Source organism: Primulina tabacum, chromosome 6 (assembly GCF_025594145.1).
Source record: "Primulina tabacum isolate GXHZ01 chromosome 6, ASM2559414v2, whole genome shotgun sequence".
NCBI classification, from domain to species: Eukaryota; Viridiplantae; Streptophyta; class Magnoliopsida; order Lamiales; family Gesneriaceae; genus Primulina; species Primulina tabacum.
Genome location: NC_134555.1, coordinates 43,861,943 through 43,878,253, shown reverse-complemented (window position 1 = coordinate 43,878,253; position 16,311 = coordinate 43,861,943). Strand labels below are relative to the sequence as shown.

Sequence of the window (16,311 nt, the reverse complement as noted above, 5' to 3'; positions counted from 1 at the left end):
AGAAAAGAGAAGTCACGAGCATTCGCATGGAAGCTTGAGCTCAGTCTTGCAGTTGTAGAGTCATTCGGAGAAGCTTCAAAATGGGTAACTTTGTCCTGTGGAGGTACAAGAGGAGCTGAGAGGAAAGTTGGAGAATGCGCTGGGTAAGGCTCTAAAGAGGCATGGGAACGCTTACCACCTTAGAGAACATCTTTACTTCATTTTTGATGTATTTCGTTCCTGAATTTGTCTTACGTTATCAGTTGATATTTAATAAAGCCAAGTTCTTATATTAAGTTCGTGGTTGTTCTTGTATTATGAGGATTATATGAATTTTATTTTACCTGCTTAGGCTGCGCCTAGTAGAGGAGAAGAGTGTGGGGGAGAAAAGTTAAATTTTTCCTGCTAAGGCATCGCCTAGCAGAGGAGTAGAGGCTGAGGTGGAGAATATTTATTTTCCTGCTAAGGCATCGCCTAGCAGAGGAGCAGAGTCGGGGATGAGAGGAGCAGAGTGGAAGAGAAGAATTTTTATTTTCCTGCTAAGGTATCTCCTAGCAGAGGAGTTAGAGGGTGGGGGCGTTGAATTTTATTTTCCTGCTAAGGCCCGGCTTAGCAGAGAAGTTAAAGGGTGAAGGTGTTGATTCTATTTTCCTGCTAAGGCCCGGCTTAGCAGAGGAGTTAGGAGATGATGAGGTGAGAGTTTGATTTTTCCTGCTAAGGCCCGGCTTAGCAGAGGAGTTAGATGGTGGAGATGTTGATTTTATTTTCCTGCTAAGGCCCGGCTTAGCAGAGGAGTTAAAGGGTGGAGGTGTTGATTCTATTTTCCTGCTAAGGCCCGGCTTAGCAGAGGAGTTAGGAGATGATGAGGTGAGAGTTTGATTTTTCCTGCTAAGGCCCGACTTAGCAGAGGAGTTAGATGGTGGAGATGTTGATTTTATTTTCCTGCTAAGGCATCGCCTAGCAGAGGAGTTAGAGGGTGGAGGTGTTGATTTTATTTTCCTCCTAAGGCCCGGCTTAGCAGAGGAGTTAGGAGATGATGAGGTGAGAGTTTGATTTTTCCTGCTAAGGCCCTAGCAGAGGAGTTAGAGGGTGGAGGTGTTGACTTTATTTTCCTGCTAAGACATCGCCTAGCAGAGGAGTTAGAGGGTGGAGGTGTTGATTTTATTTTCCTGCTAAGGCCCGGCTTAGCAGATGAGTTATGAGATGATGAGGTGAGAGTTTGATTTTTCCTGCTAAGGCCCGGCTTAGCAGAGGAGTTAGAGGGTTGAGGTGTTGACTTTATTTTCCTGCTAAGGCATCGCCTAGCAGAGGAGTTAGAGGATGGAGGTGTTGATTTTATTTTCCTGCTAAGGCCCGGCTTAGCTGGCTTAGCAGAGGAGTTAGAGGATGGAGGTGTTGATTTTATTTTCCTGCTAAGGTATCACCTAGCAGAGGAATTAGATGGAGGAGTTGAATTTTATTTTCCTGCTAGGGCCCGGCCTAGCAGAGGAGTTAGAGGGTGGAGGTGTTGAATTTAAATTTTCCTGCTAAGGTATCACCTAGCAGAGGAGTTAGATGGAGGAGTTGAATTTTATTTTCCTGCTAAGGGAATATATCAAAATTCTCAACGTACTGGACGAGCGCTCGATGCGTTGGGCGAGCGTGAAGAGGCGAGCGAGTGGCTGCGGGCTGAGCGGGTGTGCGAGGCGAGATGGGGGGCGCTGGACGAGCAGGCGCACTTGGGCGAGGGTGGAGCGGCGTGAGGCGTGCTAGGGGCGCCGGGCGAGCGTGGCGCTCTGCGGGGGCGAGCGTGGCGCTCTGCGGGGGCGAGCGTGGCGCTCTGCGGGGGCGAGCGTGGCGCTCGGAGGGGACGAGCGCTTGGCTGGGGGGGCAGGCGTGCTGGGGGCGCCGGGCGAGAGCTTGGCTGGGCGAGCAGGCATGCTGGGGGCGCCGGGCGAGAGCTTGGCTGGGCGAGCGTGGCGCTCGACGAGGGCGAGTGCTTGGCTAGGCGAGCGTGGGCGCTCGGCTGGGCGAGCTTAGGCGAGGGGGCGAGGTGGCGAGGGCGAAGCTTGGGCGAGGTGCTGGCAGGCGAGGGGGCGAGGGGCGAGCGTGGCGAGGAGCTGGCGCGTGGGCTTGGGCGAGCTCGGCTGGGCAGGGAGACGGCGAGGCAGGCGAGGCGGGCGTGTGGGCCTGGGCGAGGGGCGAGCGTGGCACCCAGCAGGGCGAGCGGGAGGATGGCGAGGCGCGACGCGCGGGGCTGGGTGCCTGGGCGAGCGAGGGGCTCGGATGGGCGCTCGGCAGGAGACGAGGGGCAGGGGGCTCGGCTGGGCGAGCTCGGCAGGGCGAGCGGGAGGATGGCGAAGCGCGGCGCACGGGGCTGGGCGCTTGGATGCGTGGGGCTGGGCGAGCTTGAATGGGGTTTCGGCGAGGGTAGCGAGGCGAGGACTCGGGCATGGGGGGGGGAGAGCTGGTGAACGAATTGAAGAGAAAACTATAACAAGATTGCGATATGATTTAATTTGTTTCCAAATCTTTGGAGACTGACAAACGACCGGAAGAAAATACACAACTCGTACCCGGTGACCCGAGGACAACACATCTAATCGAACTTTGAACCTACGATTCAGTTCGACTCGGGAGGGGAGACTGGTGATACCCCATGGATGGGCCCATTACCCTTGGCCCATCCCTAGCTCAAAAGGAAGACAAGCCCATCAAGGGCCCATGTATTCTCCTATAAATATCAGGTTTGAGTGTTCAGTTATTGGATTCACTATATTGTTTTCAGCAGCGCCCTTAGCTGCTCCCCCCATATATCCTCATTCTCTGACTTGAGCGTCGGAGGGGCTACGCCAGGATACTCTCCTGGCCCCCTCCTAACGGTCTTATTTGTGATTTCAGGCCCAGGGTAATTTTGAAGCCCGTGTCTGGATTAGTGACGCTTGCGTGGATCGGACCCTAAATCTCCCGTGAGTATCACTTATTAAAATATATAAATTTTTAGGATATATGATGCAATAAAAAATAAATATAGATTTTTGGAGACAAGAATAAGCTACTGCGAGAAGGTTGAACGTATTTTTTAGTATAATTGTGATTAATGAGAGAGGTCACGTGTCTAGTAACGAGGCGAGACTCCATTTGAATGACGCTTCCATTTCCCATGAACAAAGCAAGAAAACTGGAGTAATGGCTGCTTTTGGAAGCAATGCTCTTCTATCTTCCCCTTCTCATCTCATATTCAAGAACGGCGCTGACTTCTGCAAGATACACGGTTCTGATTTCTATCTAAACGCCCGTAATGGAATTCTGCGGAGACAAGCTCTTCGCACGGAATGCTGCCCCAGAATTCAGCTACCCATTTCTTGCCCCAAAGAGGTTTTTTTTTTTCCTCTTAACTTTGAGCTTTTACGATCCGTTTGTTTTCTTAGCCAGTTTTTTGTTGGTTTCTTTTGTCCTGTCAGTTATTTGAGTGCCTGCTGGATAAACGAGACTTGACTGAAGAAGAAGCAGAGGGCTCACTGGATTTCTTGCTGAGTGATGGGAGTGAATCTTTGATCAGCGCTTTTCTTGTTCTTCTCAGAGCCAAAGGAGAGAACTTTGAAGAAGTAAGGCAATTTAATTTTCCCTTTTTTTTGTTCTTTTCTTCGCGCTATAGACGTTTGTTTCTCTTAGCATTCGAGATTTTTGAGTTGATCATTTGAAGTTTTCTGTTGAACTTTGAATTTAGATAGTGGGTTTGGCTAGGGCTATGATAAAATGCTGTAAAAAGGTTGAAGGGTTGGAAAATGCGGTGGATATAGTGGGCACGGGCGGCGATGGAGCTAACACCGTGAATATCTCGACCGGTGCTGCGATTCTTGCTGCTGCGTGTGGTGTCAAGGTTGCTAAGGTGAGCCTGGATGATAGATTATATACTGATATAAATGGGAAATATTCTTGAATCTACTTTCACTTCTCACCTCTCGCATCACCTAAAAATTTGTCATCAAAAGTATCTATATTGAAACATTTTCTTTGTGACAGCAAGGGAATAGATCAAGTTCATCGGCTTGTGGAAGTGCAGATGTTTTGGAAGCACTAGGAGTCGCCATTGATGTGGAGCCAGAGGTTAGAATGTCTTAAAGTCCTTGATGCTGTAATGGTGGCAATTGGCATCACAAAATGTTCAGTGCGTTAGGTTTGGTCAATATTAGGAGTGGCCACTGATGTGTGTAGATCTTATTTAATTTGTCATCCGCACGCGTTTTAGTTCTTCATAGCATAACTAATGCTACATCCAATGGTCAAAAGCTGATTTAGATATTCGAGATCCACGGAAAAATTAGACCCTGTGGTAATGTATGGACGAATTAAAATTGGAATCTTGGATCTGGCATCTAATTAACCCATCTGCAAAAGATTATTGATTTGCCTTTCTTACGATTGAAACTTGGACCTAACTCAACACAAAAGCTAGCTCAAGGGGGAGAAGAATTGTCCAAGCTCATATATACAACTCCCAGGTTATTTATTCAACCGATGTGGGACAATTAACACACCCCTCTCACGCCCAGGAATGAACATCTCGAGCGTGAAGTTTACAAATGACCCAATTATGGGCAGAACGGGTGGCCTAATTATAGGCAGTCCAACACATAACAGTAGAACCCGGGCTCTGATACCATGTTAAGATTGGAACTTGGACCTAACTCAACACAAAAGCTAGCTCAAGGGGGAGGATTGTCCAAGCTCATATATACAACTCCCAGGTTATTTATCCAACCGATGTGGGACAATTAACAGCATTTTATTTGACAGCAGGAACATTATGCCCATTAAATTGTTGGCAGAAGAACTTAAGTATTTGGTCCCCTCCCCCCACCACCCTCCATTTATTGCCGTATAAAGTTTCATACCTTTGTTGTTACTCAGTTATTTCTTCTTTTTTTTGTGAAAGATCATACGATATTTAAGTAAACGATCTTATAGTATCTATATCTTTATTATGACAAAGTAAGACTGTTCCTACTTAATTTTTTAAATCATATACATTTTATTCAAATAGCCAGAATACTATCAGAAATTATACTTTTGAACCCTTTTTGCCTAAATCTCCCACTCACTTGATTTGTGAGTGTTCTTTTCCTATTTTTTTCATTTTCTTAAGCTTTTTTCATCCAGATATTTTACTTGTTCTGAAGTCTTATAAGATGTTTAAATAAGCTTAACTAACTAATCCAGTTTCTGCTAAAACCAGATAGGGGGATTCACTACGTTTACTACTTCTATGTGACAAATAGGTGAAGCATAATAGAATGTAGAGATGCATGTTTCTTTCAAGTGCATTGTACATGTTTTGGCAGACTTGGATAATTGGATGTGATATCATATTTGCTACGTGTCAATTCAGGGCGTAAAGACATGCGTGGAAGAAGTTGGAATCGGATTTATGATGTCTCCAAATTATCATCCAGCAATGAAGACTTTTGCTCCTGTGAGGAGAAAACTTGGAGTGAAAACAATATTTAACATCCTAGGTCCTATGTTAAATCCAGCACATGTATCCTACTCTGTCATCGGAGTCTATAAAGAAGGCATGGTATGTGTTATCTGGAAAATGGAGTTCTACTCCATGAATAACAGTTTTTGATACCTACTTGTTCAACATTTCCCTCTTGATAGGATTTAGAAAAAAAGCCATAGTACCTACATTATTTCTTGTTGTGATATGTCCTTTAAATGCCATCACCGTGATTCATGGTGTTCTGATAGGTCAGTAAGATGGCAAAAGCATTACAACGATATGGCATGAAAAGAGCATTGGTTGTTCATTCCGAGGGATTGGATGAAATGAGTCCACTCGGTAAGATCCTATCTTGTTTAGATCAAGGAAGTCTGGTTGTGTCCATCACAAACCCTTTCTTCAATTCGGGCTTCGCTAGATTAAATCTGACTACTTGGAACAGGTCCTGGGGTGGTGCTTGATATTTCACCCAAAAAAATCGAGCAGTTTTCTTTTGATCCATGTAAGAACTCAATCTGTTTAATGTTACCAGCATGTGATATCTTATACTCACCACCCGAGGAGTTCCTTTTTGGTGTGAATTCGGGAGTCTTTCTCTGAAGATTATTCAATCGAATTCCATTTTGTATACGCAGTGAATTTTGGTATTCCTCGCTGCACATTAGAAGATTTGAAAGGGGGAGGACCAAAATATAATGCTGATGTGCTAAGGCGTGTGCTCGCTGGTGAGAAAGGAGCTATTGCCGATGCACTTGTAAGTTTCTTAAACGCATTGTTTGCAGTAATCAGCAGACAAATTCTTGATGTTTTCAGTCTTTTTGGAAGAGTGGGTTGCACTTGTCCCAACACTTCCTGTTCAAAGCCCGTCAAACCATCAGTTACCTTTACATGAACTGGCTACGTCTGAACACAACAGCACGAGAAATCCATCTAAATACAGTGTGGTATACATTGAATCAGGTGTTAAATGCAGCAGCAGCAATATTTCTGAGCGGGATCGTCTGCACCTTGGCTGAAGGGATATATCGAGCTCGCGAAGTTCATCAATCCGGGAAAGCTCTGGAGGTTCTTGATTGCTGGATCAACGTCTCAAATGTAAGTTTAGTTACTTTAAAAATAATACCTAGTGGTCCTCCACTTCCTTAATCCATATAAAAATGTAAAATTTCCGCAGAAGGTGAAAAGGCCTAAAATAGTTGCCGCCTGACTACTGATGAGCTTGAATTCGAAATGTGGAGTAAAGAGAGGAGAGTTTAAAGTCGGAATATGTTTTTCTCGTAGACTTCGCAAAAATGAAAACATGTAATACGAGAAGTTTCTAATGAGATATAATTGTAAAATAAATAGTTTGTTCTTTTTTCACATATCTTACGTTTCATATTCCTTTTATATATTTTTTATTGGTATAAAAAAACATTAAATGTGGTTAAAAGAAACATTAAATATAACTGATGATATTAAAATACATATTGGAATTTTACGACGCACGAGAGTTTGAAACAAATTTTAACCTCAAATAATTAAAAAACGTTATATATATATATATATATATATATATATATATATATATATATTTATTTATTTATGCAATCTCTTCTGCAACTCATAATCTTTAACTTCATTTTTCTCGAACCCTTATCACCATTTTCGCCACGGGTTGCCGAAAATTAAAAAAAAAGCACATATTCGAAAGGTCATGACGAGAGTTACGTTTTGATACCGATGTTAAAGGGTTTCTTGAAACTTTCCGACGATTTGTCGTCTTTTTCACACTCGAAATTGCAGCCCTCAACAACTTAAAACTCAAAATTGATCGAGTGATTTTTTTCTCTGTATCTTAAGCTAATTATTGAAATTTATCGCAAGCTAATAAAATAATGAAATTCGAATATTGCAAATTTTTTATATAAAATGCAAAGTTTGAGAATTTTAGAAAATTAGCCGCAAAGCTAAAAAGAATATTTGCGACAAATTAAAATATAAATGATGGATTTTTGACATTTTAATCAAATATTAGAATTTTAGAAATTTAAAGTCTTAAATAGTTGAAATTGGCCTTTTAGTAAATTTAAATGGTTGTGAAATTTTTATATCATAATAAAATTATTCAAATTAATATTCAGATGGTTAGTTTGAGTTAGCATTTCCATAGTTTTCTTGAAGACTTAAATTACTGGTAAATTAGTTGAGATAGATAAAGATCAGTTATTTTCGCGATGTCTGACATAATGTATCTCATGGTCATATGCATGATTTATTTGCTATTTGTTGATTTATGTGGTATTATACGTTGAGTCGCATATTATCAGTTGTTAATTGATGTACAAAATAAAATAAAATATTTCTTTGTCAACACACATTTTTATTTTAGTTAGACACAGTCCGTTGAGTCGTGAAACAGCTCGAACATATCATGTATTATTGTTGATACCCCTCATTTGATTCCTAATATCCTGATAAATTGCACATATTCACCCATGACATTGCATTTCTATGTCATATGTTGTAGTTTCTGACTCCCGAGAAGGGGATGTCGTGTATTTTGTGTGTGGACATGACATGTGATACAGATGGTTCGACCTCATGTGCTCGAGATGAAACATCAGGATGTACCAAAGCTTCTTGAGAGTGAGTTCAATTGTATTTAGGTACTGCATAGTATTCTCGTCTTTCAGATACTATAGGTATATATTTTGAGGGTTGTATTATGTTATTTTCGATCATTGTCGACTCTATGATAATTTTGGTTTGTATATGTCATGAACGTGTCTGGTCGACACTTGTTTATGTTGTTGTGTTTATTGATGACATATATTTTTATTTTGAATATTTGATTTTCTGGTATGTGCTATTTACGAGTAGGTCATGCAGAAAATTTTATAGGTCAAAATGAAATTTTTTAACTAATTTTTCTGTTGTTTACCGATTAATAATGATCATGATTACGATAACGAGTTTCACAACATTTTTACTGGTGTCAATTATTTTTATTTATTATTTTGTAACAAAGTTATCAAAATTGTTTTGCGCGTATTGTTCTAAATGAATGAAGATCTAAAATGAAAAGTTTGTGAAATGGGGAAAAATTGTGTTCCTTAACACTGGTGTGAAATACCCAACTTTCGAGGATGCAAGGATTGTAAGAAAAACGTGACACATATTAAAAGAAGTAACGTGTACAAATTGATATTGACGACGGCCAAGAAAATTTAGATACGTACACGATTCTCCTTCTGAATCTCGGCTCCCGATACACTCATCGATGGTATGAGAACGCCTATAAATAGAGCGATTTAGGTCCCTAAGCACACACTTCATAAGAAAAATTTACACCATCTATTAAGAGGGTGGAGTGCTTAGAAGGCATCAACCGATAAGAAAATCAGAGAAATCAAAATTTTCAATGGCCGGAGGTAACACTCGATTTAAGCTTCCGCATATTGTTTTTTCATGTTCATGTATACGTAAAAACATGATTTTGAGAAAAATCTTTAACATTTGGTATAAGAGCCGTGATACCTCTGCCTTGAAAATATTGTTTTCATTTTCTGAAAATTGGATATCGGAAAAGTTTTGCGTAAAAGCTTGAAGTTAGGAAGTTTACGTAAAAATTAAAGTTTGGATATCATAAATTAAGAAATTTACCTGAAAATTTCTTCTGAAAAATTTCTTCACGTTGCACTACGGAGTTCTCGGATGAGATCTTGAAAATTGTATAAAGTTTTTGAATTTGAAAATTAAAATAAAATTTTTTGGAGAGCAATTTTTTAGGAAGGAAAAATTGTAGAAGTGACTTTCATGAAGAAGACAATTGAAGGATAAGATTATAATGATTCAATACATTGCATTATTGATTAATATAAAGGAGCTCACGTTTTTCAATTTGTTTTCAAAGTGTTGGTGTCCATTTGCAATTGAATGAGATGATAATAGTAATGCAATACGTTAAATTTGAAGGGGACCCACCTTTTCATTTTGGCCGTGGAAGTTTTCACGTAAATCTCGGTGTCCAGTTTATTCTTTATTTTCGAGTTTTATTATCTCGAATTCCGCACCTGAGACAAACAGTTAGAACCTCGACTTCAGCTCGATTTCAATCAATGAGGGGAAAACAGAGCAAAAAACGTTTCGCAATTCAACTAGAACTATACCGAGGCCATTGCATCAATGCCAGATGGAATCATGGAAATCAAATTTTCCAGGGGACAAGCGGGCTTTTACACCCTGATCGCGTGTTTGTTTTGGCTCAATGCATGGAGGATTTGTCGAGAGAAGAATGCGAAAATTGCTTTACGTCCATCAATAAGCAGATTCCGGGATGCCTTCCTCATAACTGCTCCCGTATTTTCTGTGATGGCTGCTTCTATGCTTCATAAGGGTTGAAAACTATAGCTTTTTTCATGAATCATTATCAAAACATGGTTCTGAGGTGATTTCAAGATTACCCTTTATTGTTGTCGCATTTTCGAAAAGGAATTGTGAAGCTGAACGTTACCATATTCTGTCATGTCTCTGCATGGATGATGTCAAATAGTTCAAATTAAATGGCCTAGTTTTGCTTCCAGTTCCTGTCGTTTTCCTCTTCTTTCATGATCTGATTATGATTAATTTCCAATTTTCCTTGCATATCATCCCTAAAGACGAGATGTAGCTATGCCAAGGACAGCAGTGGTCGGACTTTCAAGAATCTTGTGACAAGAATGATGGATGAGTTAATGCAGAAGGCACTGGAAAACCGAGGTTATGCACAAGTGCAAAAAACTTCTGATGACTTAATATCGGCATACGGAATTGCTGGACAACTGTGAGTCAAAGTTCATGCAGTGAATGCCTCACAAGTCCTAGCATCGGAATCTAAAAATGGTTGCCCTAGATTGAAGTACGATACTGCACGTCGGTTGCTATTTACGTTACTCGGATTCTGAGTTTGTCAATGAGCCAGAATCGTCCTCAAGTAAAGGTCAGTTATGCTCAGTTTAAATATTGCTCCGGTTTCCATTTATGACATCAAAGGCACTAATGCATCAAATTTTATACGCAGAAGCTGTTTTCTTTCTTTCAGCAATCATCGGCTCGGTTGGGATATGCCTCACAGCAATTCTCCTAGGATACTTTTGTCTACAACTGTCTATAAGAAGCGAATCACACTACACGGGAAACAACAAAATGGTATGCTGCATTTTATGTTTGATTTTTTTGCTGGCAATATATCTCTTCGTTATTTTTAAGCTATAACAATGTCAAACAAATTTAGCCTGTAAAATTCTCAAAGAATCCTGAGCTCTAAAGACATGCAGGTGGTATCAGATGCCATCAACAGAATCTTGCAATTCAAGTATTCAACATTAGAAAAAGCTACAGAAAAACTTCAATGACTTCCACAAGATTGGCCAAGGAGGATTTGGTGAAGTATTTAAGGTGTATATTTTTCTGCATTACCCTTCGCACTTGCAAATAGGCAAAGGGTTTTATCAACTAATTTCCTCTGTTTCCCTGAGGTATTAGGGTAACAAGATGGCCGAGAAATCACCATAAAACATCTGTTTCTAACAGAGAACACTCAAAATCAAGAAATAAGCAATGAGATAGACATTATACGACAAGCCCATCATCCAATTTTGGTTCGGTTTCTTGGTTATTGCTTCACATATACTAATGCATACCTTGTCTATGAATACCTTCCAAACAAAAGCCTGGACCTCATACTATTCGGTAAGCCAAACAGGATTACTTGATGTTTACTCAATATCTCTTTTGCAAAAAATAAGGTTGTTTTTCTTTATATTGATTAATCTGACCTTGCCTGTGATGCAAATGGAAGAAATATCCACAGGAACTGCAGAAGGTCTTCAATATATGCACGAAGATTGCCATGCCAAATCATCCACAGAGATACAAAAGCGAGTAATATCTTGTTAGACATGAAGCTAATGCCAAAATCGCAGATTTCGGTCTAGGAAATAAAGTAGACGTGTATAGCAACGGAGTTCTTGTACTCGAAATAGTAAGTGGCGAACGGAACAACAATTATCAGCATGATGACAGTCTAGACACGCTTGTCACCATGGTGATAAGCATCCCAATAGCATGAAAAAAACTTCTTTAACATATGATTTTGTTTATTTACAAGGGTACTTGGACAATAATCATGAAAGCATTGAAGCATTATCAAATGGATAAGGTGGCAAAGTGTAACAGATCCAATGCTTGGCATTGAAGATTCGTGTGCCGTCCAAAGAATTGTCGAGATTGCTTTGTTGTATAATCAACAATCGCATTATTTACGTCCAACAATGGCGAGAGTGGTCGAGTTTCTTACCAAAAAGGATTTGATTTTGCCTGCTCCATCCAAGCCTTCCTTCGTTTAAGAATCTTGAATTCATCTTTGTGGGCTTCTTAATTATATGAATCTTAAACCCGTTTGGATTATGTCACGAAGGCAAAGGTTGAACATTTTTGTCAGGATTTTGCTCTTTTAAGGCATTGATACATCTGTGATCGAGAATATACTACTCCATCAATTTTAATCCCGTGTATGCTCTCGATCAACTGATAGAAGCCACTCATTCCGATCTCATAACTTTCAATCCTCACCAACTAGAGAAATATAAGAAAATTAAATAAAGTATAAATTTTTTTATTTCTGGTGCTTATAAAATTTTGAAATTACAAACTCACGTTAAAATATCACAGATAACTTATAGCTAATTTGACACATAAAATTTTAACAAAAATCTCAAGTTCGTGACTATATTTTATATTTGAAACTCAATTATAATAAACTTATATCGTCTCAAAAATAAAACTTATATTAAAATATTAATACCACCGTTCTAGTTAATTTAATCAGCCTTTCTAAGTTAATTTAATCATGAGTCCAGCTTCATGACTTTTAAATTTATTTAATAATTATAAGTCTGATTAGGAAAGAAGTTCATTGTGTATATATATATTGTGATTTATGAGTGTGAAAGAAGAATAAATAAATAAATAAAACAGAGCATGATTGGGCCTAGTGATGTATAATATGAATGATTGACTCTTGAGAAGTTTCAAACTTTTACCATACTTTCTACGTTTATTACTTCTATTAGAAGATTTATTATACTTTATATTTGTAATATTTCTTCCACTTGTTATTCTTTTTTTCAACGATCTTCTAGATTTCATTAGTTTGCATGATTAAAATTCAAAATAAAAAAACTTAGAGTGAATTTCAAGAAATATTTATTATTTGGAAAGTGGATCACAAGAAGTTGACAGCTCTACTAGTTTTCTCCTCTTTTTCTTTTATCGTTTTACTTTTTTATTTTATTTTTGGTCAACTTTCGACCAAATTGATATAAATTAAGTCTTTTCGTCCAATCGTGCGTTGATCCAGGAGACAAGGTCCAGTTAAGCGGCTATATTTTGACTATTCCAATTGGATTCACCCTTGTTTACATTTTCAATTCTCTATATTCTTCGTTTTTTTTTAAAAAAAAAGGTTTATTTACGAAATTGGATATATATATATATATATATATGTATGTATGTATATCGTCCGTATATCTAATAAAGTATTTAAAAATATTTCTATAAATTTAATAAATGGCATAATAAAATTTATAATATTTGAATATATGATATTTCATATAATCAATTTATATATATATGGCTCACTGATTCATGATCATCCTCTCCGGTGGGAAAAAGAAGAGGAACTGAACAGAACTCAAATGTCCATTGGATTCATCACTCGCCTCCGCTGGCTGTTTCAGATTCTATTGTGATCACGAAACAGAAAAAATTTTCTATATGAATTCAAGAATCCAAAATTTTACCAGCTTAGCATGGATTATCATCTTCATCTTCTTCAGCCAGGCTCCACCTTTTTCTTTGTCCGATCCCAGAATTTTCGAAGCCGGGTTGCTCTGTGGAAAACCGCCGCCGGTGCCGAACAGCAGCTATATTCCTGTCTTCGTTGAAGAAATGCGATCGCTCTCGCAGCGTGTCACGGCGGATGACTGGGGGAATTACACGGTGCACTCCGCCGATTTTTCTATATACAGCCTTGCTCAGTGTCACAGTGATTTGTCTCACGATGATTGCCTCCAGTGCTACGCCGCCAGCCGCACACGCCTTCCCCACTGCCTGCCTTCAGCTTCCGGCCGCATATTTCTGGACGGGTGCTTCCTGAGATATGATAACTACAGTTTTTTCGATGAAAGAACCGACCCCGTTTGGGATATGGTGAATTGCAACAGCACCGTGGGGGTGGGGGTGGGGGTTGATGTGGAATTCGGGAAGAATGTGGCGGAGCTGATGGATAATCTAACTGATGCTGCGGTTGCGAATAGGGGGCACGCGGCGGATGGGATTAAGGGTGTCTTTGGATTGGCGGAGTGCTGGAAGACTTTGACCGGGGATGGATGTAGGGAGTGTTTGGCGAAGGCGAATAGAGAAGTGAAAACTTGTCTGCCGAGCAGGGAAGGCAGAGCTTTGAATGCTGGTTGCTATTTGAGGTATTCCACGGTCAAGTTTTTCTCTAATCAATCCGAGGATTCAAATCGAAACTCCGGTGAGTTTGATGCAATTCTTTTAACGGGTTGTTGGAATTAAGCCGATTCTTGGTTTTGTTATTTTGTTTGAGTCTGTTTTTTGTGCATATGAAATGGAATCCATTCTTTGGCGGCATGATTCTATATGCGCCTTTAGCTTCGGTTCTGCGATAATTTAGTGATCTTCTACGTGTTTTGATGCAATCGATATACACTGTAATATATGCTTTTGTGTCCCTTTTCTTGTTTTTTCGTTGTATTTTGATTGCATGATCGAATTTTTTGCATTTCCATGCTTTGTCTTTCAACTTTGGATGGCTCATTAATCTGATTATAAGGTTGAAGGTGGGTGACATTTCGTAGCATATTACAGCGACCCTTTTTATTCTGTTCATTTTCCTTGTGGTGTACTGGTGTTGATTCATTCTCATGAAAATTGCTTATTGTTTTTTATTTATTTTTTATTTTTCTAGGAGTCACTAAAACAGGGACTTCAATAGCGATTGCTTTGTCTGTGGCATTCTTCTGCATGGTTTCTCTATTTGCTGGTTATGCATCCTATGGAAGATGGAGAAGACGAAAACAAAGTAATATAAATTGTCCGTAAAGATTGATAAATTTCAGTTTTTCTTTTATGTAATCGATAGAAAATTTATTTCACCATTTAAAATCCTTGCAGGACGTAGTAATCTTGGCCGGATTTCATATTCCTACAACAAATCGAATTTGAATTTCAAATATGAAACATTGGAGAGGGCGACAAACTATTTCGACAGTTCAAGAAAACTAGGCCAGGGAGGGGCTGGCTCAGTGTACAAGGGAACCCTTTCGAATGGCCAAACGATAGCCGTGAAAAGGTTGTTTTTTAGCACCAGGCAGTGGGTAGATGAGTTCTTCAATGAGATAAATTTGATCAGTGGAGTTGAACACAAGAACCTTGTGAAGCTTCTGGGCTGTAGCATTGAGGGCCCTGAGAGTTTGCTGGTTTACGAATTTGTACCAAATAAAAGCCTCGAAGAATGCATCAGAAATAAGGCCAAGATTCTGAATTGGAAGGAACGATTCAATATAATTGTCGGAACTGCTGAGGGGATAGCCTTCCTTCATGGTGGTTGCTCATCCAGAATCATTCACAGGGACATAAAGAGCAGCAACATCCTTCTTGATGAAAATTTTAATCCCAAAATCGCTGATTTTGGTCTTGCTCGATGTTTTGCAGCTGATAAAACCCATCTAAGCACAGGAATCGCGGGCACATTGTAAGAAACTTTCTTCTAAATCCGAATGTTTTGAGCATTCAAGTTCTCTCGATTTTAAGAAGTTGTTTTGACAGGGGATACATGGCTCCCGAGTATCTTGTAAAAGGACAGCTTACTGAGAAAGCCGATGTCTATAGCTTCGGGGTGTTGGTTCTTGAAATTGTGTGCGGCAGGAAGAACAATGCATTTGAGGAGGATTCCGGGTCCCTTCTAAAGACTGTAAAATCTCATGGCTCGAAGCATTTTTCTTCGATCTTACAATGTTAATTATTAAATATTTTTTTGTTCTGGCATTAGGTTTGGAAACTCTACAAGACAAATAGATTAACAGAAGTAGTGGATCCTCTTCTAAAAGGTGATTTTCCAACAATGGAGATCTCAAAAGTGCTGAATATCGGGCTTCTGTGCACACAGGCTTCTGTCGCTCGGAGGCCTTCGATGGAGGAAGTCGTTCGAATGCTTGTGAACGAAAACTGCGAAATTCCCGAGCCAAATCAACCACCATTTTTAAACAGTATGGTTTCGGCAGACTCTGGTCAGTCATCATACAGCACAAACAGTTCATCATCAAACACGGTTAAAAAACTCGAAGACCGATACTCATCAGCAGAGTCATTGAGTATACAGAGTTGTGATCTATAAGCGTATATATCCAAACTACGAATGAAGTTTTGTAAGAGCTAGTTTTTGTGTGGAAAAAGTTAATATCTGTACAAATCTTGTATTAGATTTCGAAAATGCATAGAGAATTGTAGGAAAGATAATTTTGAATTCAGAGATTTGTATTTGATGTAAAAAAAATTATCATTTGACAAATGGGAGCACCAGAGATTGCTATTGTGACACGGCCTTCAATTTTATAAAAGTTCGTGAGGTCCCTCTTCTTTGTCTCTCACGTACTTGAACCTATTATTTCATGTGTTACTATCACCACAAATTCTTAGGAAAAACTTCATGCATCATGCTCAGGGCGACTCGCATTTTGCAGCAAATCAGGAACATAGCTCAGTTCGAGACCACCGAGTTCAGAGTACGAATGCCTCTGAAT

General features: G+C 39.6%; 2 protein-coding genes and 1 long non-coding RNA gene across 4 annotated transcripts; all 3 read left to right on the top strand.

Annotated features, from left to right (window-relative positions):
* The first annotated feature begins 3,087 nt into the window (after positions 1-3,087).
* On the top strand, positions 3,088-6,826 carry LOC142549866 (anthranilate phosphoribosyltransferase, chloroplastic-like). Its single transcript, XM_075659071.1, has 10 exons — positions 3,088-3,336; positions 3,423-3,566; positions 3,689-3,850; positions 3,985-4,068; positions 5,351-5,539; positions 5,713-5,803; positions 5,907-5,966; positions 6,100-6,218; positions 6,425-6,559; positions 6,639-6,826. The coding sequence occupies exons 1-10, from the start codon at positions 3,148-3,150 to the stop codon at positions 6,669-6,671; spliced, it is 1,206 nt and encodes a 401-aa protein (XP_075515186.1). The 5' UTR covers positions 3,088-3,147; the 3' UTR covers positions 6,672-6,826.
* A 2,721-nt stretch (positions 6,827-9,547) lies between these two features.
* Positions 9,548-12,050, top strand: LOC142549867 (uncharacterized). The gene is made up of 3 exons (XR_012821271.1): positions 9,548-10,424; positions 10,506-10,633; positions 10,754-12,050. It is a non-coding gene; the product is annotated as an uncharacterized LOC142549867 (long non-coding RNA).
* Positions 12,051-13,121: 1,071 nt separating this feature from the next.
* Positions 13,122-16,101, top strand: LOC142549857 (cysteine-rich receptor-like protein kinase 42). 2 transcript variants are annotated; one of them, XM_075659058.1, is made up of 5 exons: positions 13,122-14,024; positions 14,478-14,591; positions 14,684-15,263; positions 15,338-15,482; positions 15,561-16,101. In XM_075659058.1, exons 1-5 carry the CDS (start codon positions 13,262-13,264, stop codon positions 15,903-15,905), a joined length of 1,947 nt encoding a protein of 648 aa, XP_075515173.1. In that variant the 5' UTR covers positions 13,122-13,261; the 3' UTR covers positions 15,906-16,101. The 2 variants fall into 2 exon arrangements, with proteins under 2 accessions (XP_075515173.1, XP_075515174.1); XM_075659059.1 differs by lacking the exon at positions 14,478-14,591.
* Positions 16,102-16,311: the final 210 nt, after the last annotated feature.